At 45.5% G+C, this 27,906-nt stretch overlaps 2 protein-coding genes across 2 annotated transcripts in view; both read right to left on the reverse strand.

Moving 5' to 3' along the window:
• Positions 1 to 17,018, reverse strand: part of DTD1 (D-aminoacyl-tRNA deacylase 1) — a 115,051-nt gene extending 98,033 nt beyond the window's left edge. Inside the window, exons 1-3 of the mRNA XM_061208613.1 lie at positions 16,865 to 17,018; positions 11,604 to 11,694; positions 9,674 to 9,909 (exon numbers count right to left, since the gene is read on the reverse strand). Of these exons, the coding sequence (XP_061064596.1) occupies positions 9,674 to 9,909; positions 11,604 to 11,694; positions 16,865 to 16,907 (370 nt within the window). The 5' untranslated portion in view covers positions 16,908 to 17,018. The remainder of the gene's footprint in view (positions 1 to 9,673; positions 9,910 to 11,603; positions 11,695 to 16,864) is intronic.
• A 7,580-nt stretch (positions 17,019 to 24,598) lies between these two features.
• SMIM26 (small integral membrane protein 26) lies at positions 24,599 to 26,075 on the reverse strand. The gene is made up of 2 exons (XM_061209628.1): positions 25,914 to 26,075; positions 24,599 to 24,925 (listed from the first exon to the last, which is right to left on the reverse strand). The coding sequence occupies exons 1-2, from the start codon at positions 26,029 to 26,031 to the stop codon at positions 24,759 to 24,761; spliced, it is 285 nt and encodes a 94-aa protein (XP_061065611.1). The 5' UTR covers positions 26,032 to 26,075; the 3' UTR covers positions 24,599 to 24,758.
• Between the last annotated feature and the right edge of the window lie 1,831 nt (positions 26,076 to 27,906).

Here is a 27,906-nt window from a genome sequence, read left to right on the forward strand (position 1 = left end):
TCCTTTAGTTGTTTTTCTGGGGTTTTATCTTTTTCCTTCATCTGGTACCTAGCCCTCTGCCTTTTCATCTTGTCTATCTTTCTGTGAATGTGGTTTTTGTTCCACAGGCTGCAGGACTGTAGTTCTTGCTTCTGCTGTCTGCCCTCTGGTGGATGAGGCTATCTAAGAGGCTTGTCTCCTTTGTTGTTTTTAATATTTTTACTTTGAATTTAATTTTTGTTAGTTTGATTAATATGTGTCTCGGCATGTTTCTCCTTGGGTTCATCCAATATGGGACTCTCTGAGCTTCCTGGACTTGGGTGACTATTTCCTGTCCCATGTTAGGGAGGTTTCTGACTATAATCTCTTCAAATATTTTCTCAGACCCTTTCTCTTTCTTTTCTCCTTCTGGGACCCCTATAATTCGAATGTTGGTGCGTTTAATGTTGTCCCAGAGGTCTCTAAGACTGTCTTCATTTCTTTTCATTCTTCTTCTTTATTCTGCTCCTTGGCAGTTATTTCCACCATTCTATCTTCCAGCTCACTTATTCGTCCTTCTGCCTTAGTTATTCTGCTATTGATTCCTTCTAGTGTATTTTTCATGTCAGTTATTGTGTTGTTCATCACTATTTGTTTGTTCTTTAGTTCTTCTAGGTCCCTGTTAAACATTTCTTGTATTTTCTCGATCCATGCCCCATTCTATTTCCGAGATTTTGGATCTTGTTTACGATCCTTACTCTGATTTCTTTTTCAGGTAGATTGCCTATTTCCTCTTCATTTATTTGATCTTGTAGGTTTTTACCTTGCTCCTTCATCTGTAACATATTTTTTGTCATCTCATTTTTTTTGATGGGTGGGGCTGTGTTCCTGTGTTGTTGGTTGTTTGGCCTGAGGCACCCAGCACTGGTGTTTGCAGACAGTTGGGCAGAGCCAGGTCTTGGTGCCGAGATGAGGACCTCTGAGAGAGCTCACACTGATTAAGATTCTCTGGGGTCTGAGGTTCTCTGTTAGTCCAGCGGTTTGGACTCAGTGCTCCCAATATAGGAGCTCAGGCCCAATCCCCAGCCTAGGAACCAAGATCCCCTCAAGCCGTGCAGCATGGCAAAAAAAAAAGCAACAAAAAGGCTGGGGAGGTCCAGGCTGGAAGAGAAATTCAGGAGTCACCAGCACATGGATGGCTTTTAAGAATTTAATTTTTATTTTATTTTTTTGGCCACACCATGCAGCTTGAAAGATCTTAGTTCCCTAACCAGGGATTGAACCTGTGCCCCCTGCAATGGAAGTGTGGAGTCCTGGAACACCAGGGAATTCCCTAGATGGCTTTTAAAAGCCATTGGACAAGACGCCCAAGGGCCCAGTGTAAATGAGAAAAGTTCAAAGGCCAGAGCCCTCTAATGTTACAAGGCCGAGGAAGTAGGAAGAAGTAACCAAGGACTGAGAAGGGGCAATCGGTGAAGCAGGAGGAAAAGCAGGAGAGTGCAGAGTCCTAAACGCCCAGTGAAGGACTACTGTCCCACAGAGGAGGGAGGAAGCAACAGGACTAAACCTGCTGATGGGCTGCTGAGCTGAGGATGAGAACTAACCTGGCCGAGTGGAGGGCACGGCGCCTCGCCAAGAGCAGTTACAGCGGTGAGAGGGGCAAAAGCGGACTGGAGTGGGATGGGGGCAGACTCCAGAGACCACGCAGTCAAGTGGAGCAGAGAACTCAGGCAGGAACTGGAGGTGGGGCTGACAGGCTGTCTCCACGATGGGAGGACCAACAGCACATCTGCAAGCCGGTGGGGATGGTCTGGGATGAGGGAGCAAAACTGACTCAGGAGACAGAAGAGGGGGGCAGAAGAACATCCCTGCTCAGTCCCTGCACAGGTGAGAGCGTGGGGTCAGCCACCTCGAAAGAAGGCAGGCCGGTTCCTGGTGCAGATGCTAGCAGGTGGAGCAGACGGAATTCTGGAAGTTCTCTTCTGAGTGCTTCCGTTTTCTCAGGAAAATAGGAAGTAAGGTCAATAGCTAAGGTGAGGATGGAGCTTTCAGGAGAGAGAACAGTCGAGTGAATGAACAGGCCGATGTATCACAACTGCTGAGCCAACTTGCAGGTCACGGTCATGACCGTGAGGCCAGTTGATGTGGACTTTGTCTCCAGCCACATTCAGCTGCACGGGCCCAGGGTAGGCTGAGGGCTGGCGTCCTGCCAGGGCTGCAGTTTGTCCCAAAAAACAGTTAAGGGAGGTAAGGAAATATGCTAAGAGTAATTATTATCATGAAACAAAGGAATTATGAATTTATAAATGTAATGCAAATCAAATAAAAATAACAGATTATTTTCTGGAACTAGACAAGCTTATTTTAAAATGCATATAGAAAAATAACAATTAAGAATAGCTAGGGGAATTCCCTGGTGGTCCAGTGGTTAGGACATGATGCTCTCACTGCCAGGGGCCCTGGTTCGATCTCCGGTCAGGGAACTAAGATCCTGCAAGCCACGTGGTGCGGCCAAAACAAAGAATAGCTAGGAAAACTCCAAAGAGCACTGTGGGCCAGACACACCTTACCTGATATAAAAGCACAGTAAAAATCCAACAAACAGTTCCAAAAAATGATAATCAACTAATTAAGGATGAAAAATGACTGTCTAGCAAAAAATCCCCTAAGCAAGATCAAAGGACAAATGACAAAATAAATGAAAAAATATCTGCAAGTCATAGCTTATGTAAAAAGCTCACAGAAATAAAGAACCTGAACAGTTCACAGAAATTTAATACAAGTCACTCAAACATCTGAAAAATGTTCAAACACACACTGCACATTAGAACTACAATGAGATGCCACTTTCGTCTATAAGGTGGTAAAAACTCTAGAAGATCAAAGCTTTGGGGATACTGCAGCCTCACACACGCAAAAAGATGCAGTGCCGACAGAGCCCACCTGGCAGACTGCGGCCTGGGCCAAAGCTGTCACGCAGGAGTTTCATAGAGACCTGTGACTGATTCTGGCCAAATCCATACATATTTTCTGTTCTTCCTTCCTTTTCTTTTATTCTCTTCAGTATTTTGAGGATCAACTTCCTCATTTCTCTTTTTGCTTTACACTTACACTATGTCATTTCTGTAGCTACCATAATTTACCTTCCCTCTGCCCAAATGGCCAGTTCTACCCTTTTTTGTTTTTAAATCCTAGCTCTTCATGATTTCCTTGATTTGCTTAGTTGATTATTCCAAAGTTAACGACCACCTGATTTTACCAGCTCTCCTTTCCCGCCTAAGTGTCTGTGCCACCTAAAACCAGGGTCAGTGCCAAGGCAGTGGTTCAGGACCCTGAGGACACGGCACAGCACCTCACATACACGGTGTCTGTTGTTTTGTGCGAGGAATACCTCTGGGTCCAGGGAGATGAGGGCAGGCTCATCCTGGCAGCTGTGCTGCCCCATCCATCCTCTTCCTCTCAGACTCCTTCTACCTCCTGTTCTTATTCTCTTTCGTCCCCTTTATCTCTTTTCCTGAGCTTCCTCCATACTTCTGGCCGTGAATTGCGAGACCAGCTCTTTCTTCTTGCTCAGCAGAATCTATTATGGCAATTCAATCGGAAGAAATAAAGGCAATTTTTAAAAAGAAGATACAGGTATAGGTGGAAAGAAACTCCTTTCACTGTTGTCACCGTCCAAAGACTTGAAATAACTCAGGATGAAAAGAAAAGTCTGAATCTTTCAGCAGGGGAAATAGGAAGAGTTTAAAACCTTATTGATTCAGGGTCTGCATATTCAGATCACAGCGAAAATGTGATCCCACATTGTGATTTCCTAAATTTACATGAACAATAATGCCTCTGGCATCACAGCCATCACCAAAATACATAAACTAGGCTTCCACTGAAAGCCCACTCATGCTGCTAAAATGTTTTAAGTAGTAAAAAGAGAAGAAAATTAAGCAAACCCGTGAAAAATTAAACACTAACCATGAAGCAAAGACTAGACGTGGTCTTCCTCCTTCTGGCACCTTCTCTGCGAGATGAACCTGTAGGGGCTGGGGTATGATGGGGTCCCCCAGAGGGAAGAGAGGGGAGGCAGGCAGATGGCTGCTGCACTCCTGACACGTCCTTCCACATTTCTCTAGCGCTCTGCCGCCCACGACAGATCAGCCCCGCAGGGAATACGCAGGTAGCTCTTTTTAATACCGTGGAAGCTTCTGATTTGCTGAACAAAGCCGACGGGTGAATGCTTTCCTGGGTCCATCACAAACGGCTCGGAGTTGGAACAAGACGCTTGAGAGTGGCGATCCCTCTTTTCAACTATTCCATTCTGGTATAACATTTGTTTTCTTCCTAACTATAAAAGCAATGCATGCTCAAATCCCAACTATGAGAGTGGTGAATGACCCCCACGGAACGGTGCTTTCAGTGTTCATGTGAAGGATGGAGATTCCTGGCTGCAGAGGACCCACTTGGGCTGGGGGTCCAATAAAGCACCCTTAACCTCGGGCTCGTTCTGCAGGAGAGGGGAGAACTGATGGATTTGCGTGGTAGGGTTTTCCCCCTACAGCAATTATTTGAAGAGGGCCCAGAGAAAACCCTTTGAGAGTACCAGTTACGAGCTGGGGGGGAGTAAAGATGGCCACAAACTCTGACACTCCTTCCACTGCAAGGTGGGTCTCCACCCCTCCCCTTGAAGCTGGGTGGGCTGAGAAACTGCTCTGACCAACAGCATCTGGGGAGTGACGTGGGGCCACTTGCCAGGCCTGGTTCACAGGCTGGCGCTTCCACTTCCTGTCCCTTGGAGCACCCACTCCTGGCACCATGGTAGAAATCCAGCTACCCTGAGAAGCCAAGCGATGTGGGGAGGCCCTGCGGGATAAGATGAGGTGGGTACGGGGAGGACGGTCACCCTCAGCCCCACCTCACCTCCCATGCTCACAGGACTGCACCTGTGCACCCTGCACTGAGGACCCCACCTGGCTCAGGTAGCTCCGGGCACCTCCCTGCTGCATGGCGGCTTCTAGGGTGACCAGCTGCCCCAGTTGGCCCTGGACCAAAGGGTTTCTGGGAATGCAGGGTTTTCAGCGCTAAAACCAGGAGAGTCCTGGTAAACCTGACCTCTGCTCTGAGGTTCGTCTGTCCAGTACTCCAGGTCAAGGCAACAGAAGGGGAAGAGGCCCTAGACTTTGGGGAAGAGAAACAAGCGGGGGTGTTTCCACTGCGAGTAGCCAGGGTGCTAGTTAGAAGCCCAGTACACGCATCAAGAGTTAACGACCCTGCAGGTGGGAATTAGTGTGAAGGGTCAAGAAGGTAAACAGGGAACAGACACCATCAGCCACCACTATCTTAGGACCCACCCCTGTCGGTCAGTCCTTCAAAGCATGCATCACACCAGAATGACAGAAGGTTCTGGCCCCGTACTTGTTTCCGTAGAGAGAACTCGCTCATATACAAGTGGTAAACAAGGGAGTGTATGCACAGCGCAGAGGCTGCACGGGGTCAAAGCTGTTCTCAGGCAAAGGCAGCGGGACGGCGGGGGCACGGGAAAGCCCCCAGCACCGGCAGCAGCAGCTCTTTGGACTGCATTTTATGAAAGTGAAAACAAGCGTGCACACCCTTCTGGACCAGCCACAGGTCATCGGTGGTTTGCCGTGAGCTCTGGCAGTTTCAGAGGTGGTTTTGCAGAATGAGAGGCTCTCTCTGCTCTAACAGAAGCAGCCATGTGCCCACTCCCTCCCCACCGGACTGGAAGCTCCTTCACAGCAGGGACAGCACCATATACCCAGAGCCCCGCACGGGGCAGGCAGACAAACAGTGACTTACGGACACAGTAGGCACAGAAATGACTTGAAAGAACCAGTAAAATCTCCCCCAACGGAAACAGGACTAAAATTCTGGATTAACATCACTGCTCCGAGATGTACGACCACCTGGCCTCAAGCCTTCCTGCTCCCCTCTTACTGGACCTACTTGAGTCTGAGCAGCAGAGAAGGCATCCCAATAGATGTGATGAATTCAGAAGGATAATGAAAAGGAAAACAAATCAAGAGGGAGTGAGTTATAGAATGAAGCTCGGGCTCTAGAGACGCCGGCTGGTTCCATTCCCGGCTTTGCCACTTAGACGCTGAGTGACCTTCCTCGGTTACTCTGCCGCACCTCAGTCTTCTCATGTGCAGAATGGGGGTGATCCCAGTGCCCACCTGCTAGGGTCATTGTGAGGGTTCAGTGACGTAAGCATGAAGAGGGTTTACTCTCGCACGGCGCCTGGCACATACTAAGCCCCAGACAGATGTATTCTGGCATGCTTTACACTAATACTAATAATAGTAACAATTATAATAAAAACATGTGAGGACCACACCATAAACAGCTTGCCCTCCAGGGTTCCCATTCCACACGGAACCCAGGGAAAGCGCTTGGGGTCACAGCACCAAGCAGGCCGGGAGCCAAGATCAGCAGACTCGCCATCCAGCACATGAGCCACGGCTGGGCAGTGCAGAGGAGCTGCAGCTGGCGAAAACGCCAGAGGCAATGGGTACCCGTGGAGGCGCAGAAGCAAGAGAGAGGAGTAAAAGGGCAATGACCCACCCTCCATCCAGCCCTTAACAACACGTAAGAGAAGCAGATTAAATATGCATTTGAAATAAAGTTTCAGTCATTAAAGAGGAAGGGAGTGAAAATAAATGTCTAATTAAACTAACAGCCAAGACATGGAAGCAACCTAAACGTCCACTGGTGATGAAGGGATAAAGAAGATGTGGTCTAGCCACACAGTGGGATACCAGTCAGCCACAAAAAAGGAGGAGATCCTGCCATTCGTGACGACATGGATGGACCGTGAGGGCTTTACACTGAGTGAAAAAAGTTAGACAAAGAAAGACAAACACTGTCTGATCTTACTTATATTACGAAACCTAAAAAAAACAAACCCATACAGAGAAGAGACTGGTGGTTGCCAAAGTTGGAGGGTGCAGGTGGTCAAAAGGTACAAACTTCCAGTTAGAAGATACCTCAGTTCTGGGGATGTGAGGTACAGCATCCTTACCTTAACTGTCAACCCATGTGAGTTGATGGCTGTTAACTTATTGTGGTGATCATTTCACAATATATGGGTATATCACCATGTTGTACAACTAAAACTAATGGAGTGTTATAGGTCAATTATACCTCAATAAAACTGGAAATTTTTTTAAATTTTTTAGGGTTAGGGTTAAATGTTTTAGTTTTCGAATTAAACTCCTTTAAGTCTTAAAGTCACTAAAGAGGTCCTGAAAATCCTAAAAGAAAGAAAACGTATTTAGCAGTTTGTGTTCCATCTTCCCTCCAGGTCACAGAGGACTTTCCATACTGGAGCTGGAAGCCAGAATCTCAAAATTTACCAAAAGACAGCAAGCATGTAAAACACGCTCCCTGCACTTCGTTCCACTAAAGACCATAAAGGAGATAAAAGGCGAAGAGTGAGTGAGGCCCCGGGAAATCACTGTAGTGCCTCTGAAAGCCCAAAGGAGCAGAAAATAAATTCTGATTAAAACCCGTGGCATAATTCATGTTGATTTTTCATCAAAATGATCAGAGGTATCATATCCCATGAGCTTAAATTCTGATCCATTATAAAATTATACTGTTTACAGTACATTGCTTCAGGCACTTCATATAATTACCTGGATGAAATACAGATTTTTTCAAAACGTAAAAGGTGTTTTTAGGAACACAAAGCACTGAATAATAAAACGCTCCTCTTTAAGGCTTTAGATGAGAGTGGTTTTGTTTTCACTCAAGCATTCCTTCACGACCATCACTGTTCTCCCATGGAAAGGGCCCTCACCTGTGCTTTCATGATATTCCTTTTTTTTATATATAAATTTATTTATTTTTGGCTGCGTTGGGTCTTCGTTGCTGCGCGCGGGCTTTCTCTAGTTGCAGCGAGTGGGGGCTACTCTTCGTTGCGGTGCACGGGCTTCTCATTGCGGTGGCTTCTCTTGTTGCAGAGCATGGGCTCTAGGTGCGCGGGCTTCAGTAGTTGTGACACGTGGGCTCTAGAGCACAGGCTCAGTAGTTGTGGCACATGGGCTTAGTTGCTCTGCGGCATGTGGGATCTTCCCGGACCAGGGCTCGAACCCGTGTCCCCTGCACTGGCAGGCGGGTTCTTAACCACTGCGCCACCAGGGAAGTCCTTTCATGATATTCCTTCTGCTCATCCTTCAAAGGACTTCAGTGCATCCCCAAATACGTCTGAGATTACTCAGAAATGGGATGATTCTATAAACATCAAGCAGAGAAGACAATGCTGGCAGCATTAATCCTTGGCTCAGCCAAGAAAAATTATTATTCAAAGCACTTGACTTAATTGCTAATTCTGGGAAGAAGCTTGTTTGCAGCAAAGCCACGACGGACAGAGGACCCCAGTGGACATCCACGATCAGACGTGCCAATGGAGTTCTAAACTTGGATGCTCCCAGAAGAAGCGAATATATTCTGCTCTACCAGGACCCAAGGAAAGAGCAGGATTTGATTTAAGGCGGGAGGGTCCTGATCACATAGAATCCATTTGTCCTTTTGGCAAATGATCACCTGACACAAGTAAGAGGAGAATTAAAACTAAAGGAAATACCAGTGAGGGCCTGGAACATCACTCCTCAGAACACGAGCCATCTGAGAAGCTGACGGCCCTCAGAGATGTGGGGCCCTGCTACAGAGCTCCAAAGTCATGTCGTGACTTTTATTACTTACGGTTGAAAACAGGCCCAATAACAGAGGGACCTGGGTTTGTCTAACCCACTGAGAGAAAGTTAAAGTATAGGAAACGCTACAGAGTCAACTCTTAACAACTACTCAACATCTACGAGAGTCCGACAGCAGCAGGAGCAGCTGCAGTCAGACACGGAAGCAGACATCCTGCTGAGAAAGTTCTCACCCTGAGGTGCGTCACCAAAGGAGGCTAAATACGCTTCCCAGTAACTCTGAAGGAAAAGCACACGAGGAACATGAAAACAGCCTAGGAACACACCCTCTTAAGAAGATTCATAAGTTCCGATTCATAATCCTCCCACAAACCAGGCCCACTCTTCTCAGGCGTTTTCTAGGCTTAATCTTGATCAGTCAGGCTAGGCTGGCAGTCCCCACGACAAGCCGTTAAGCCTACACTGTCCAAATGACAGCCGAGAGCCACACACGGCCACCAGGCGCTGGACATGTGGCTGGTCTGAATCGAGATGCACTGGGAGCCTGAAAGACTTCAGTAAGAAGAAGGATGTGAGTTATCTCATTAATAACTCTGTACACTGACTACCGGGTGAAATCAGAATATTGTGGATATATTGGGCTAAATGAAATACAGTTTTAACATTAATTTCACTTGTTTCTTTTTCTTTTTTTTTAATATGGCTCCTAGAAATTTAAAATGACACATGGCTCCCATTTGCGGCTGGCAGCTGTATTTCTCTGTTGGGCAGGATAAGCAACCGAAATGAAGCACCACTATATCAAGTGCACTCCTGGGTTGCTAAACATTCCAAATGTGGACAGAAGAATGAAGAAGGGTAAACGGTACTGGGGCATTCAGAGGACACGCACAACGGCGGTGGCGGCAGCGGCCCTTATGCTGTTTTAAGAAAGCAATAAGCGTAAACAGTGAACTTTCTGGAAAAGGAAATGTTGCATCTGCAGATTGCCTCTCCCCTGCCAGGAAGTGTCCAGGGGACGCCCTCCTGGGCGCTGGGCTCCCGCCTACCTTTGACAAGCTCCGGCCGGTATGCCTTGCGCAGCTGCTCCAGGAAGCCGTTGTAGAAGCCCTCGGCCTGCTCTGAGGGCATCGCCAGGTGGAAGTCGGGCTTGTTCCCCTTGAGGACGCACTGCAGGGTGAACTGGCTGATGCACAGCACCTCGTACTGTTTGTCCATCACGCTCTTCGACCAGTGTTTCCCACTTTCATCCTCAAACACACGCAGGTTTAAGATCTTCCGGACCCTGGGGGAAAACAGGGGTGAGAGCTACCTGGAGAATCACAAGCCCTCCAGACACACCCACACCCCCAAATGTCACCAGCACCCTGCTGACTAGGGACATTGTGCTGGCTCCATCGCTTACAGGAGGGGTGACCTTAGGCAAGTTACTTTCTACTCTGTGCCTCAGTTTCCGCATCTGTAATAGGGGTAATAATAGTCCTACCTCTTAGCATTGATTGATGATTTCCTTTTTTTTTTTTGTCAGCCCCTCCAATTCATAGCAGCTTCCGGTGGGAACCGGAGGTGTCAAAACATGGGCTCAATTCTGATGTTTTACAGAATTCCATCTTTACACTGGAATAAATGATGCCCCGTTTTTATACCCTTTCTTGGAACTTCTCAAAATGAACAATTCAGCAGATACCCTGAAGAAAACTCATGGTCGTTGCAGATATGCAAAAAGATCGGGGGAAAGACACCTTGACAACTATGTCACATGCTCCTTATGCCCCAGCGGGGCTTTCCCTATATCCGTGGATGACAAAGGACGGCCACCCTGGCAAGGAGGAGGACCAGGTAGCATTTACAAGGTCAGACTTGAGACGAATGACAAAGAACTACCTCCGTGAAAGCTGCAATTCCACCATTTGAAGCCACCTTTTTGGGTGATGTTGAAGACATGTTCAAAGCCTGAACAAATACTCATTCGCCGACACCTTACATGGGCACCCTCTGCGGTGGGCGCTATTCATCACCCCATCTCCACAGCGGGGTTCGCCTTATGTTGAGTCATTGCTCTTAACCAAGTTAAGTACGAGCTCTCCATTTTGCCAGAGCCACGGAGAGATTCAGACCAGTCCCCCGGCTTTTAACCACTACACCACTTAGCTGCCTCTTTGCGTATCCAGGGGACAGCTATTAAAATACCAACATCCGTGAGTGTTATTGAACTAGTCATCAACACTTTAGCGGGAGCTTGGTTCCAAGTCTGGTTTTCAACCTAATACAAAAGGGACAACTGGGCAACTGTCACATGTAGGCTCTGGGCACCAGGGGCAGAGAAAATGGATCCAAGCACCTGAAGTACATGTGCGAAGTGGTGCGGGGGGAGAGTGAACATGAGGAGGGGGAGGCTGCCTGTACTAAGGGCCAACAGCAATGACAAACCTCCCACCTTAGTAAAAAGTGCACTGGCTCCCAGGCCAGGTGGCCTAGGTTCTAATCTGGAGTCAGGCTTTTTGCTAAGGACGTGTGCGTATGACCTTCGGCAGGTAATGTAACCTCTCTGAGCTCCAGATCCTAATGTGAACGGTGAACAACTGGGCATTCTTAACATGTGTAAACAGTGCCCAGATCATACTGCTCAAACTGAAAACATAAAACATTCCTATGAAAAGAGGCTTGGTTTTCACACTAAGAGAATGGTTCAAGGCTGCAGCAGCAAATAGGGACAGAGGCTACGCTGTGCTCCTGCCCTGTTGCTGACTTACTGGGTGACGGCTCTTCCTCGCTCTCCCCATCTGTGACACAGAGATAACCACATTGCATCAAAAGGGACATGGGTAAAACTGACAGAGTCTCACTTTAGAGGGGCAAACTACGATGGAAGTTCCATATATATATACATATATAATTTCTTTAAATAGCTAGCCAGCCAGCTAGATGACCAGCACATGTCCCACTAGAAAGGCAGTGACGTGGAAATCCGCCTCTTACATGTGCTCCAGTTCCTTCTGCGTATCTTCCAGGGAAATACCCAGCAACACGCAGATGCCCCGTCCGATGGCACTTATCTGTTCTCCACCAACTGGAAAGGAAACAAAAGGGAAAACCAAACAGGTGCCGTGAAGCACATTTGAGCATCCACAGGAAAGTTTAAACATCACACATACTTCTCGTAACTTCTTTGGCAAAGTCAGTAGGTACTGAAACGTGAAAGGGGTTACGTCGATGCAGTATGATAATCATACTTTGTCCATTCTGATTTTACATTTGGAATGAATGAGTTGTGAAGTGAACAACCATTACACAGGATTTTCAGGCCGTGTTTTCATCTGTGCTACCTTGGTTGAGACCCCTGAAACTTTCTATGAGTTTGCCCATCTGTAACAACAAAAGTTTTTCTCCCCAGAGAATCCAGCTCAGCTACAGTAATTCTCAAAAAGGAGATGCCTGCTTTTCTTGGAAATCAGCAAACCTGATAACACAATACACGATGCACAATGGAAAACATTTATGTCATAAAAATAAAGAAACGATTACTTACTGCAGAAAAGATAAATATATCATACATGAAAAACACAGTTTAAAAGTTAAGCTTCCAGGGACTTCCCTCATGGCGCAGTGGTTAAGAATCCGCCTGCCAATGCAGGGGACATGGGTTTGAGCCCTGGTCCGGGAAGATCCCACGTGCCACGAGCAACTAAGCCCGTGCGCCGCAACTACTGAGCCTGCACTCTAGAGCCCACGAGCCATAACTACTGAGCCCGCACGCCTAGAGCCCGTGCTCCGCAACAAGAGAAGCCACCGCAGTGAGAAACCTGCGCACCACAATGAAGAGTAGTTCCCGCTTGCTGCAACTAGAGAAAGCCCGCACACAGCAACGAAGACCCAGCGCGGCCAAAAATAAAATATAAATAAATAAATAAATTTAATTTAAAATAAGTAAATAAATTTTTTAAAAAATAAAAGTTAAGCTTCAAGTCAGCAAACTTCTATTATTTCCCAGTTTATTACTAGGGTTGCATTCTAAGCCAATGACCTCCAAATCATTTTGAGTGATGCACCCCATGCATAAAAAAAATTCTTTGAACATAGATTCCTATTCCAAACATTTGCATATGTATTTAGCGTCAAATGTACACTCTACTACCATTAGACAGTATCTCAGTGCTGGCACAGTACTTAGGTCAAGACACATCATTATGGTGGTGAAACTAAATCCATATTTCAAATGTTGATCTTCATAATTTTCAATTTTTTTGGCCAACTTTTTGCCAAAGCTCATTAGATTATTGATGTTTGGTTATTTTATTGTATACTGACCTAATGTTCCAATCAGGAGAAAGGTCAACTCTGCCATTTTCTTGTTATTTGCTTCTGCTAGATAATAATATTTATAAATATACCCGACAAGGCATCACAGACTGTACCATGCTGCCACATCCTGCAAGCTAAGGGAAGAGTGAGAAACCCTCTTCCTGCAGGTGTCTGACAAGGGACCATCTGACAGACACGAGGGGAGCACGAGCATCAGTTTGTCCCTGAAATAACTCTTTTTTAAAGAATATTTATTGATTTATTTATTTTGGCTGAGCTGGTCCTAGCTGCGGCACGCAGGATCTTAGTTGCGCCATGCGGGATCTAGTTCCCTGACCAGGGATCTAACCCAAGCCCCCTGCATTGGGAGCACGGAGTCTTAACCGCTAGACCACCAGGGAAGTCCCTGAAATAATTCTTATTAAAGCTTAACTTCTCTTAGTTTTATGATTAAGAAAACACAAATATTTTAATATTTTCTTCTGTGCTGTTTTTTTTATAATGGACTATGAGTGATTTACTGTCCTTTGAGCCACCGACTCAAAATCTGAAACAGAAATCAGCTATCCTGACATAAGCAGTAAACAACTGGGGTTGCTTGCTTGTTTGCAGTGCTTCAGAAAACTGTGGCTTTATTTGTTCTTTAAGTAAGTCAATATTATTTTCTTACAATATCAATATATTTTTAAAATTTTCCCCAGAGTATATTTTAAAAATTTAAAAAATAATGATGATTGAACTATGTCCACCATTAAAGTAATGCGTATGCAGTATAGAAAACTTTAAAAAATAAAAGAAACAGGAAAGAAAAAAGAACCACCGAAGGCAAGCACTTTAGTATGTTACTGATTTCCTTTTGATATTTCCTCTATTCAGAGATTTTACTTCATATTTGTTCTCAACTACCATAATAATATTGTGTATAAATTTTTGTCTCATCTTTTAACATCTCATAAGGATTTTTCCACATTATGAGCTTTTCCTAAGCATCTTTTAATAGTTGCAGCCCATCCAGTGGAACATTTGCATTCCATCCATGGATGGACTAACCATCCTATTTGGCTGGATAAATGGCTTGTTTTAAAATTTTTCACTTCAGTAAGTAACACTGTGGTGAAAATCTTTATACACTAAAGTGTTTTTTTTTTTTTAATATACTTTCGTGTATAGAGCAGTTTTAGGTTCACAGCGAAACTGAACAGAGGGTACAGAGATTTCCCATATACCCCCAGCCCCACATGCAGTCTCCCCACTATCAACGTCCCCCTCCAGATGGTACATTTGTTCCAAATGATGAACCTACACTGACACCTCATTATCACTCAAAGTCCACAGTTTACATGAGGGCTCACTCTTGGTGTTGGACATTCTATCGGTTTGGACAAATGTAATGACACGTATCCACCATGACAGTATCGTACAGAGTAGTTTCACTGCCCTAAGGATCCTCTGTACTCCACCTGTTCATCCCTCTAAAGCTTTTTCTATAATTAGGATTATCTTCTTAGAATAGATTCTCAAAAGTAGAATCACTATTTGAAGTGATTCAAATCACTATTTGAACAGTTTCAACATTTTTATAATGTGGTATTATCCTAATAGGAAATGAATTATGCACCAAAGCCTTGAGATGACACAATTCTCTCTCTTATTTTGGAGAAGTTTTGTCCCTCCTTCAGGCAGAAGAATTAGGAGGTTAAAGGGATGTTTTATTATAGACAAACGGATTTCCAAGGGGAAAAACCTGAGAATCACCATTTTAGACAAAAGGTCACAGGGCTAGAAAAGACCTGAGCTATTTGGTCAATGTTTATTTGACGCCATGTATAGTGGCATCACCCAAGACTTCCTCTTTGAGAAGAATTCACTAGCTCGCAAATGAACACATTCAAACCCAACCAATCTCTTCCCAACATTCTATGATTCTATTCAGATTTCGGCTTATAAAGCTGAGTGATGGACATGGGGGTTATTGTACTATTCCATCTGTGTAACCACATGAATATGTTTGAAGTGTTCTGTCATAAAGCTTTTAAAAGTAGATTATCACAATAACTATGCTAAGTCATCAAATGTGCCTGACCAAGCTCATAAAGTGAGGCTGCCACGTAATATGTGACTCCTAATACTCTGTCCCACCTATAAAACTGCAAGTGACATTTTAGAACCTTTGAAATAAAATGCCCTTCGAGAAAGGCCACGTGGAAGTGAAGCTAGTCAGTCACATTCTAAGGGAATCAGAAAATCTCTCTCCATTACAATGCAAGTAGAAGGCAAGGCTAACTCAAAGTTTCCTCCAGCACCGTGAGAGAATTCCATCTTATTAACACCTTCAGACAGTTAATTTGTTTTTAACCAAAAGCATACAATTTAAATAGTAAACTAAGATCATTCAAACTATTCAGCTAATCTCACAGAAATGTGTTTTTGATATTCCAGATCAGCACAATGGAGAGTTCTCCATTCTGATCAAAACTTACATTCTCCAAAGTCTGCTCACTGGTCATCATGACCACATAGGGCAGGCTGCAAGATTCTTCTCAAAAAAAGCAAGAAAATCTTTTCATCTATGAATTTTCCCAGTTTTAGTGAAGTTACATATTAACTAAAATGCTAAAAAAAAAAACCAAAAAAAACCCCACTTTGTTTTAAAATTCCATAAATCCCAGAGCTATACTATTCCTTATTACTCCAGGACGATATCCAAAATCACTTATCAGAACAGCTTAAAAATCATTATCCAGGAATGAAAAGTAGAATCTCGGATCTAAATATATGGTTTTACTGAGTTTGATTGTTTCTTAAGGGGATTTTGTTGTTTCGTTTTTAGATTTATACTTTCCTGGACATAGAAACACACATATGGTATAGGCTTGAAGGAAAGGATATCCAGAACTACTTGAACTGAAACAATATTAGAATTCTGCCAATAAAAATAGGAAAGACTAGAAGACAATGTAAAGTTAATCATTCAAAAAATTTTTAACATCTATACTATCTTCACTCGAGGTTTTTTTTTAAATTGGAGTATAGTTGCTTTACAATGTTGTGTTAGTTTCTGCTGTACAGCAAAGTGAATCAGCTATATATATATATATATCTCCCCTCTTTTTAAGATTTCCTTCCCATTTAGGTCACCACAGAGCACTGACTAGAGTTCCCTGTGCTGTACAGTAGGCTCTCATTAGTTATCTATTTTATACATAGTATCAATAGTGTAGGTGTATATATGTCAATCCCCATCTCCCAATCCATCCCACCCACCCCTTCCCCCTTGGTGTCCATTCGTTTGTTCTCTACCTCTGTGTCTCTATTTCTGCTTATCTTGGCTTGAGTTTTTAAAAGGACTTCCTTCTACCTATTAATCATCTGGACCCCTGATGTTCAAACGACCGCAGTGTTCAAGCCATGACTGATGGTTGCGTGGCTCGGTTCACATGAAACTGGTGGAAAAGAGAAACATCTCATCCTGGATCCTCTGGGTTCCCACCCGGGTCACGTGGGCAGACACGGTCAGAACCCAGCCTTACGAGCACCTGTCACGAGCGGGCACCTTAAGGGAGTCAAGCTCCAGGTGAACCGGGACACGGAGAAAACCGGCTAGAAAGGGAAACACGGAGAAGGCTGGGGAGGGGGTGTGTGCCCCGGAAACGCTCCCCACGCGTCGTCTGTGCAACACCGCGTGGAAGGGCGGGCCGGGGGATGCTCGGGGGATGCTCGGGGAACGCTCGGGGGATGCGGGAGGCCACCTGCGCTCCGGACTAAAGGAAATGCTGCAGAAGACGACGAGGCGCGGTCACCACGACACTAAGCGGAGACCCTGCAGCCCGTGGACGGCGCCCCGGGACGGCGGGGACTCGGGGCCGCGGCGGCCGGGCTCGCGCGCGGCCGGCGACGGCCCGGGGGCGTCCAGCCCGGCCCGGCCCCGCCTGACTGACCTGTGACGCTGGCCCGGGTGACGCGCTGCACCACGGCCTTCATGGCGACGGCTGGGGCGAGCGGGGCGGCGCCGCGCGGCTTCCGGCCTCGGGACTCCGCGGGCTGCGCAGCTGCCTGCGCCCTCTGCCGGGGACACCTGGAAGCGCGCTCCGACCCCCCGACCCCGCGAGTCGACGGCCCGCCCACGTCGGCCGCGCCCACCACAGGTTGGTCCCGCCCATCTGAGCTCTCCGTGTGGCCCCGCCCCCGCGAGAGGCCCCGCCCTCTCTCGGTCCGGCCCCGCCCACTCTTGGTCCTGTCCCCAGTACAGCTAGCTGAGCCCCGCCCGGACGCTGGAGTCCCGCAACCCCCTTTCCCGCCCCCACACCCCAGCCCGACTCACTGGTGCCCAGACAGTAGTTTCTGCCCCGGTTTCTCTTCACAAACCCCGGCCTGAGAGACAATCATCCCTGAATCCCAGCTTTGTCCTGAATCCTAATCCTAATCGTGTGCCTCCTTCCATGTTTCCACCCTTCTGCCCCCAGATTCTCCCAAATTCTTTTTCCCTTGGCTTCCTGCCTCTGTAACTCCTCAAAAACCAGACAGGAGTGTATCTGCTGCCTAAAATAGCCATTTAACTGTTTAGGTATTCATTTGACCTAGCCGTGCCCTGGCAGTGCGCAGATACGTGATTCTGTAATTGTAATTCCTCCTCTAATACTGATACTTGGCCCCTCTCCCAGACTTGTTAGAAGATTTGAATAATATATACTGTGCAAAAGTGTTAGAAAGCTGCAAAGGACTGTACAAGTATTACCCTAACAAATTATTATCTCTGATAAAAACAAGCCCTTCTCAGTGTGTCTTCTTACAGCCTAATAGTGCTGGTGGGTGTAGAGGGAGGGAGTTCAGGATGTTCCCGAACCAAACTTGGGTCTGCTATGCCCTGCATTTCCTCCTGGCACCTCAGAAGTGGCAGTTGGTTTGTGGCCTTTTTGTGTCTTATTGTTCATAACTGCCCCTGTGACTGTGCATGGGTGCAGTTATTTGCAGTCCCTTAGAGCTTCTTTGTATCTGTTGCTGTAGGAGATGTTTGTCCAGGTGCAAGTGCTCAGGTAGAGGGTCCCAGGTCCCCACCCTTCTCTCCTGAAACAGGTCATAAATGTGAGAGGTGCCCTATCTATACTGGGAGGGAGGGAGCAGCCTTATCTCCAAAGACAAAAGCACACCAAGAAGAATCTGAACCAACAGGCCTTGCTAAATTTCCCCCAGTTTACTCTGCCTACCTCATATTCCTTAACCTATCATGTTCCTCCATGACTACTCATGCTTCGTCAAACCTAACAACAAAAATTACACAGGTCTGTTTCTTTGGGTCTTCATCTCCTTATGAAGGCTCTCATGTCATGTAAAACTTAAATAAATTTGTATGCTTTTCTCCTGTTCATCTGTCTTTGTCACTTTAATTTTCAGACCCAGCCAGGGACCTCAAGAGAGTGAGAAAAACTTTTTCCTCTCCTACAAGAAAAAGCTTCAAATGGAGAACAAGGAAGAGTCATTTGGCCAGAAAAGACTATACCAATATACTTGAGTGTTAAATACTGCACACTAAATTGCCAAAGATAGCATCACCAGTAGTGAGACAAACAAACATCATATACTTCTGATATTGCACCAAGAAAGACACCATGTCACTTTTGTGGTATTTCTGCCAAAAACGTAGACTCTGAATCCAATCATGAAGAAACATCAGACAAACCTAAATTAAGGAACACTCTACAAAATAACTAGAAGGATCCTTCAAAAATGTCAAGAAAAAGAAAGTCTGAAGAACTGTTCCAAGTTAAAGGGGACTTTTAAAGAGACAGGAAAACTAAATGTGATGCATGAACTGAGTTTTATCCTAGCCAGAAAAAAAAGAAAGAAGTGCATATTGGGACAATTGGTAATTTTTTTTTTTTAATTTTGCATCAAATCAACATATCTCAAAACATTTTGATCTCAAGACCCCTTTACATTCTTAAAAATTATTGAACACCCCAAATAGCTTATATCTTAAGATTTTTACTTGTACTAGAAATTACAACCTAGAAAAATTGTTAAATATTGACTTATGATAATTTTTTAAATGACAATAATAAATCCATTATATACTGACATTAGAGCAATGAGATCCTGACTTACCATGAAGCCTCTGGAAAACCCCATTGTACACTCTTGAAAGAATAGGAATGAAAAAGTCAAGTATTGTCTATATGTTATTATAAAAATAGTTGGAAATCTCAGCTCCTCTAAGGAGGATCTCAGAGAACACTTTGAGAACTGCTGGATTTGATAATGGCATTGAATCAATATTAATTTCCTGATTTTTATGTAAGAGAACATCCTTGTTTTTAGGAAATACACACATGTACTTAGGGGTAAAGGGACAACATATCTGCAACTTTCAGATCTGGCAAAGAATGATATATACAGAGAAAATAAAGAGAGTGATAAAGCAAACAAAGTAAAATGTTGACCACTTGGGCTATAAGTGAAGGTAACTTATTTCAAAATAAAACGTTTTAAAAATATACCAAAACACCAGGATTCTTTTTACATATTTATTGAGCTTGAAAAGGTCAATATCAGGAGGCAAAAGCATCCAGCAGCACCTCTTGCGGTGCCTCCTTCCCTCTGCACGCTCTCCTTTGCCAGCTAAATCACCACTCTCCTCATGTTTTTGAATTACACCTTGTGCTACTGACTCTCACATTTTCATTTCCATTCCCAACACATCCTCTGTGCTTGTGCTTCCAAATGCCTTCTTGACCTCTCCACTTCCATGAACCAAATTAACAGACTGAAAATGGGATTCAGGCTTTCCACCCCTGCCGTATAAAAAAGAATTTGCTCTTTGTTCTGGGTTTCTGGCATGGAGCTTCTAAAATCCTTGGAATTTCCCAAGGGATAGGAGTTCTTAATGAAACATTTCAGGGTGGGAGCCGGTCACCAGAAAGACCAATCATGTGGTTAGAGGGTGGGACTTTGAGGAGGGGCAGTGGGATGGGGCTGGAGATTGAGTTCAGTCACACAGCAAATGAGCCCATCAGTTGTGCGTATGAGATGGAACCCCAATAAAAGCTGTGGACACTGAACCTTAGCAGAGCGTGGCTGGTGAACACACGGTTGAGGAGCCTGCACCCGGCTTCCACCGAGAGGGCACTGAAGCTCTCTGTTGGGGACCTTCACAGACCTTGCCTGATGTGTTCCTTCGTTTGGCTCGTCCTGATTTGTATCCTTTATAATAAAACTGTAAGTATAAGGCTTTCTTGAGTTCAGTGAGTCATTGCAGTAAGTTATCAAAACTGTAGGAGTCATAAAAAACTCCCAAATTTGTAGCCAGTTGGTCGGAAGTCAAGGTGGCTTGGGGACCCACAAGGTGCGCCTGGCATCTGAACTGAGGGCTGCCCTTTTGGGGACGTGCCCTTAGACTTGCAGGGTCTGTGCTAAGTCTGGGTGGTTCGTGCCAGGACTGAATTGCAATCCCCCCAAGCCCCCCACACTCCACCAGCTGGGCCATCCTGATTCAAATAAATGGCTCCACTGTTTCCTCCAGCCATAAGTGACTCATGATTGCTCTTTCCCTCTCCCTGAGTATCTAGTCCATCAACAAACCTCCTCACTCCCCCAAACGAGCCCCATGTGCCCTCTTCTCTCCAGCCCCAGTGCCATCCTGCTCCATGGCCCCGTCATCTCTCACCTGCATCTACTACAGCTGCTCAGTGGTCTCCTTACTGCCACTTTTGTCTTCACCCAATCCATTCTCCATAAGAGATAAAAGTGGTTTCTAGAATATAAAGTCTTCACGTTCCAGACCCTGATCTTCTTTAAATTGCTCAGTTAATCCATTTGTTGCTACCTCAGGACCTCAGCATCCGCTGGTCCTCCACCTGGAAAGCTCTTCCCCCATTCTTTGTCCGTCTTGCTCCTCTCCTTCAATTTTCAGCTTAAATGCCTCCTCATCGGAGAGAACTTCTTTGACCACACAGACAAAATTAAGAGTCCTGGTTCCCCATTATTCTCCATCGCTATCCTATGGTTTTTCCCTCATAATCTTCTGGCAACTTTTTTTTTTTTTTCCTGGCAACTTCCAATCACTCCAGTGCCCGATAATGTGTTCTATTAGTGTCTCGTGCTTACCATTCTATCCTAAGCATCTAGCACACTGCCTGGAGCTCAGATAACATTGCTGAATGAATACATGCGTGAACTTGATTTTTTGGCTAACAGGGGGTCATAGATTTACAGTATGGCTGTGGCTGCACTGGGCATCCTATCCAGACACAATGTTCAGAAGTACAGGAGACTATCTCCTCCTGGTGCTTCCTCTGAAGCTGGGACACCCTGCCCAGAAGCCCCTCGAGTTTCACTAGCCAGAGTGAGATCACATGACCATGCTTAACCCAATCACTAGCAAGGGAGATGGGACCTACTCCCCCTCACTGGCTCAGATAAGAGGTTCTCACCTGGGGCATAGAGCCAGCCCCCCAGGGGTTACCGGAAATGTGTGTGGGGAGGGGTGTCTGAAGCTGTCACAAGGTGTGAAGATTGTTACAGGCATTTAGTGCCCAGGGAACTTGAAATGCTAAAGCTCTTGCAACACCTGGGGCAGCCCACAAAATGGACTGTCACATCCACGGAGGCTGCAGTGCCCCCTTGAGAAACACTGACTTGGACCAATCAGGACCTGGGCCAGTCCCTCTGAAGCACCTGACGGGGTGAGCTCAGGGTCTGTTATAAAAGAGGAGTGGGATCAGTGGGTGCTGGGAAGGCAATCAGCACGGTCGACCAAGAGGTTGTTTCAGCTCGAGGCCGTGTTGAACGAGCAATGCTGAAGAGGCATCTTCCTAAATCTATTCAGCAATCTCCCAAATTCTTGAAAGTGAGATTGCTGGATCAAAGGATGTGCCATTTTCCATGTTGATACACGCTGCTAACCTGCTGTGCTGAAGAAGCAAGCTACTACCCATGGAAGCCCTGTTTTCAGAGGACAGGCCAGTTGTGACGAGGCAACTCCGTGGGGAGCCACAGGGAAGAAAGCAAAGCGGCTGGAGGACGACAGAAGGGGACTGCATTTATCACCAGAAAGAAGGCCTTTCACGCCTCATTTCCAGGAGTAGCTAAGACATTCTATTCCTAAGAATAATCACGTGTGCACAAACACTTTCTCATTTGACAGTCACAACCCTATTAGTAGACAGGCTAGATATTATACCTCTTCTTCAAAAGAAACCAAAGCTCAGAAAACACAGGGGATTTTTCTATCACGAAAAGTTAGGTTCCATTTTTAAAAAGAAATTAATAGGGAGATGTGATTTGCTTAGAGTTACATCAACTGTAGCAGAGACCCAAAGTCACAATGGCTTAAACTACGTAGAAGTTGATTCTTTCTCTCCTAAAGCCCTGGGCTGTGTGGTACTCCACAGGGCCGGAAAACCCAATTCCTCTTCTCTTGTTGCTCCACTATCCCTCAGGAGTCCTTTTCATCTGAATGGTCCCCGATGGCTCCTCCAGCGGGACGGATGTCAGGAAGGGGGCGCACGTCCTGGAGATACATACATCTTAAAAAAATAAAAGGAAACCCACTCCCTCTAAATATTACCAGACCTCAGAATTTTGGGAAACTTATTTCCAATCTTGCAAACTCTCCTTCAATGGGTGATTCCCAAGTTCTGAACAGACCGTGTTCCAACTGCACTTGCAAGATAGACGTTTGGAATTCTGAAAACCTTCTCCCAGAAGAACACCTTATATTTTGGTTGTTAGATTAGTCCACAAAGGCCTATTTAAGCCATGATTCAGCAGAACTACAGGAATTCTTGAAGCTCCAGGCTGTTTGGAGCCACAATTGTTTTACTGGTCGGTCAGTAATAAGTGTTATGGAGAGAGAACATGGTCTTAGCACAAGCAGTTGGGGTTGAAGTGTTTTAAACAAGAAGGAATATATATATATATATATATATATATATATATGTGTGTATATATATATATACACACATATATATATATATATATTCCTTCTTGTTTATATACACATACACACACACATACACACACACACACACACACACACACTCAGCTTCCAGAATTCCTACAGCCAGGCATCCACCCCCGGGTGGAGAAACCTTCTCTGGGGAAACTGACCTACAGAGGCAGGTATCTTGGTGCCTCCCGATGAAAGTCTGGCTTGCTGCCTGGAGTGGACATTTGTCCTGGTATGTACCTGCCCAGCATGCTGTGATCATCCTTCCTATCTAGGAGATGCCCCACATTGAGGATCAACACATCCCTGATGCAGAAGCCAGAAACGCACTTTCCCAGTCTCCCTGGCAGCCAGGGCCTAGGCATGAAACTGAGATTCCGAGGTGAGTGATGCGAAGCAGGCTGCTCTGGGAAGCCATTCAGAAACTCCCTTCCACCATCGCAGGCTGCTTCTTGCACATGTTTGATGCCCATCACAGGGGTCCACCAGGGTGCCCACCCCACTGGCACTGACCCATTCTTGACCTCTGATGCCCAGTGAGGAGCCTCTGCTGCTGCCATCTGAAGCTGCTACTTGCCATCTTGGAGCCTCTGTCACTTAGGTTGACTGCCCCAAAGCACTGCTCAGGCCACCCACAAGGTAGGACTGACACCAAGGAGAAATCAAGGCAAAGGTTTGAAGGTGACAGTACTATAGCAGGAACCCAGAAATGTCCCATTCCTGTCCTACCAGGAATCCCTAGTCATCACAGGGTCCCAAATAGTTGCGCACAAGAAACACTACCCAAATGGGCAACGAATGCTAGTTTCTTACTAACCGAGGCAGGACTCAGTGATCCACAGGAAGGGATCCGATACACAGGGAACTGACTCTCACAGGAGTGGAAGACAAACTCTGGCTTGGGAAGAAGCTGATCAGACTTTGACACTGTAGCTGCAAAGTGATGTTACTACAGAAATAATGGGGACAAAACTGGTGTGCAGTGAGAAAGACAACAAGGCAGACAATCCCCAGGCAGGCTCAGTGAGTGGCTACATACCGGTTCCTGCTGCCAGGCCCTCCGAAGACCTCAACATACTCTGCTTGAATTCTGAGCTGTCCATACTCAGTTTTTTTTTTTTTTTGGCCACGCTGCACAGCTTGTGGGATCTTAGTTCCCTGACCAGGGATTGCACCCACGCCCACAGCAGCGAAAGCACCGAGTCCTAACCATCGGACCACCAGGTAATTCCCTGTCCACACACATTTTTAATAAACATCTCTTTCTGATTTAATCGCACTTATGTGGGTTTGTTACTTGCAACCAAACGAGACCAGCGGAGAGAACACTGCAGCACTCAAGGGCAGGAACTCCACTGTCCTCACTTTGTATCCCCTATCTCTAGAATACTGGTAGCCACCATTGGGGTTTAATCCACTCCTGCTGAAAGAATGAGGGTATCTGTACTGCTCCTAAAGAACAGATCGAGTCTATTTAATCCAGGAGTTATAATCTAATTCACAACATACTTACCGAGCACCCACTAGTGCCCAAAGGGCTGCTCTAAGTCCCAAACTGAACACGGAGATTTGCTTAAAGGGACCACAAAAGCTATGTCTGACAGCAACATGAAAGGAATATAAAGTTACATGAACTAATTTCAGAAAACCAAGCTTATGGAAGTTCAATACGACATTTCACTTCAATCTTTCACTTCTGTGAGTATAGGACACCTCCTGAATATGCAAATTTACTTTTCTTCAAAGAAATATTTATTGCATATTATTAGTGATTCTATTTTACAGCAAAACTAAGTGTATACACTTTTCACAAACAGAAAGTGGAAATCACGGTATCTCTCAAATTTATATGATGAACCAAAGTCCTGTTTTCAGAATTGAGCCACGCATCATGATTTTGGTCCAGGGCCACCAGTCCATGATTTCAAATAGTTGACGATCCTGCCAGTAACTGGAACAAAATCGTCTCTATATGTGACAATCGTTTCCACATAAAACCCTTTCGGGGGTTCAGACAGTTCATTTGTTGAGACATCCTTTTGTTCTACTTCACCACCTTAAAAAAAAAAAAAAAGGAACAGCTGCATCACTAACTTTTATTTTATCTTACTTTATTTTTTTATTGAAGTATAGTTGATCACTAACTTTTAACTTAGGCAGCAGTCATTAGAATTATTAGTAAAGCCTTTGAAATAAAATAAACTGAGGTAAGAATTACCCCCACCCCCATCAGGTTCCTGACACCGTTTTCTTTCTGTAAAAAAGAAAATTTAAATAATTTTTTTTAAATGACCACTACAGAGATAAATGTTTTAAAATGCTTAATACTGACATGTACATTTTCAGGTCATTGGTGAGCTTCATCACCAAATGTAATCTTCAGCACAGCTTTTACATAAAAAGCTTTACTGAGATAATACTTATTATACAATTAACTCATTTAAAATGTAAATTCAGTTTTTAGTATCTTCAGATCTGTGCAACCAGCACCAAAATAAAGTGTAGAATATTTTCATCCACAAAAGGAAACCCCTTATTTTGTAGCAGTCGCTCCCCCACCAGCTCCTCCCCTTCAGCCCCAGGCAGCCCTTTCTCTAGACGAAGCCACAGATTTCCAGCACATTTTTGAAAGCTGTGGGATTTCCTTTTCCTCCCAGCAACTGGGAAGATTTCAATACTCCTTCGCTGGTGTAAGTCCTGAAATCGTTTGGTCGCCAAATGCGACCATGCGACCATGCGACCAAAGCAGGGCTTAAATTACAGAAGCATCGCCTCTTTAAACCACCATCCAGGGTCTTTGAAATTCCACCTGGAACCTCACGGATTCTTCAAATTCTGAGGATAGGGGCGGCCTCGCTCAATAAACGAGCAAGGTTCGGGGAAGAGGATCTAAAAGGTCGTTGCTGGCAGATTCCACGATAACGCGCGGCTCTAAGCACCGCTCCCGGTCTCTTCGCGCGGCACAGCGAAGCCACTTCTGCAACCCCCGGACACGCCCCACGCAAGGCCGCGCGTCCCCCGGAGGTCCCGCCCGAGAGCCGTACCTGGCGGCTTGCTCTTTCTCTGATTCCACAAAAACAAGGAGCCCAGCAGGGTCCAGGCGCCCAGTCCGTACAGCACAGACATCCGCCGGTACCAAGACAGGGCCTTTTCCGGACGCATGACACCGCCGGGAAGACCTCGCTCCTCTGAGCCTCAGGGCGGAGGCGGGCCTTCCGGTGGGCGCGTCACCGCCGCCGCCGCCTCCAATGGGGAGCCGCCCCGGGCGACCGCTTCCTGCGCCGGCCCCGATGCATCCTGCGGCGTGTAGTCCGGACGTCGCGCTGGGCAAAGCACTCGGGTCTGGCGCCTGGGGTCAGGAGATGCTCTTGCCTCCCACGTGACAGGCCCCAATGACACTTTCTCTCAGGCAAACCTCCCACTTGCAAAATGGTAAGGCCTGCCTTACATAGGCTTTAGGTGGCCCTTGTAAAGCTTAATTCCTTCCCTCCTCCAACTCTCAGGTTTGCGAGGATACCCCGTCTACGCCCCGCAACTCATCTTCCCCATCTTCCTGCCTGGAGCCCTGTCTGGTGCGCGTGGGTCCCTCCACGTCTGATTTAGCCCCTCCACTGGGCTGTGGGTCCCATTCTTCTCTGCCTTTCAGGGCCCTGGCCCAGCAACTACACTCTAACTGTCCACCTCCATCTCACGCCCTTTTCATTCTGTTGTTCTTCACTCCATCATACAAACGAGCCCGCGCCTCAAAAACAAAAAGTCTCCACTCGATCCACCTTCAGCTTTTCTCTTATCCGTACATTTCTTCGAAGCATAATCTACCCCCACTCCAAGAAACCAAACAACTTGAGAGCAAAAGGGATGTGTTGGGCACAGAGTGGACACTCAGTAAACTGCCATAGCCAGTAACTACTTTGCAGCCATAATCAGACTTGATTTCCAGCGCATCCGACTCCACCTGCTCCTTTCATAGTTTCGAAAACATAATTTTCTTCAGAATCTATTTATCCTTCAGGGCTCTTCCCATTTCTCCCACCCTCTAGAAATTGGTGTTTTGCCACACACAAAAATTAACTCTAAATGGATCATAGGCTTAAATATAAAAGCTAAAACTACAAACCGAGAAGAAAAGAAGATCTAACACAACGATTGGAAATCAACTACATCCAATATAAAATAAAAATTTTAAAAAAACAGGCGATCTTTGCCATCTTGGCATAGGCAAAGATTTCTTAGAATACAAAAAGCATAAACCACAAAACAAATATTGGTAAATTGGACTTTTTCAAAATTAAATCTTTTGCTCTTCGAAAGGCAGTTAAGAAAATGAAACAAGCCACAAAATAAAATATTCAAAGTAGGTATATCTGACAAAGGACTTGTATCAGAATATATAAGGATATCTTACAATTCAATTATAAAAAGACAACCGAACTGAAAAACAGGCAACAACCACTTAAGAAGATATACAAATGGCCAATAAGTACAGGGGCATTGTTAGTCATCACAGCAATGCAAATTAAAACCACGAGACACCCTTACACACCTATTAGAATGACTAAAAATTATGTTGAGAATACCAAGGGTTGTACGGATTTGGAGCAATCAGACCTCTTACTGGTGGGAACATAAAATATCACAACCTCTTTGCAATACTGGCAGTTTCTTAAAAACTGAAGCACCCCTACTGTATGAATCAGACGTTCGGTTCCTATTCACCCAAAGGAAATGAAAACATTATGTCCACACAAACGTATGTACATGGGTGTTCACAGAGCTTTATTCGTAAGAGCCCCCAAATGGAAACAACCCAAATGTCTATCAACTAGTGGATGGATAAAGGAAATGTGAGTCTACCACTCCATAATAAAAGGAACTACTGTACTGATCCATGCAATTGCATGGATAAATCTCAGATGGGTAATGTAAGAGAAAGAAACCAGGCACAAAAGAAACCAGACATAAAATTCTGGAAGCAAATTCACCTATAGTGGAAGAAAGCCGACCAATAGTTGCCTCCGACCAGGGTGTGCAGAAAGG

Source organism: Eubalaena glacialis, chromosome 13 (genome assembly GCF_028564815.1).
Source record: "Eubalaena glacialis isolate mEubGla1 chromosome 13, mEubGla1.1.hap2.+ XY, whole genome shotgun sequence".
Classification (NCBI taxonomy): Eukaryota; Metazoa; Chordata; class Mammalia; order Artiodactyla; family Balaenidae; genus Eubalaena; species Eubalaena glacialis.

Coding starts and splice junctions, on each gene's coding strand:
- SMIM26 (XM_061209628.1), bottom strand. CDS start 26,031: ATGCGTCCGGAAAAGGCCCTGTCTTGGTACCGGCGGATGTCTGTGCTG. Junction 24,926..25,913: donor GAGAAAGAGCAAGCCGCCAG/GTACGGCTCTCG, acceptor TTTTTTTTTAAG/GTGGTGAAGTAGAACAAAAG.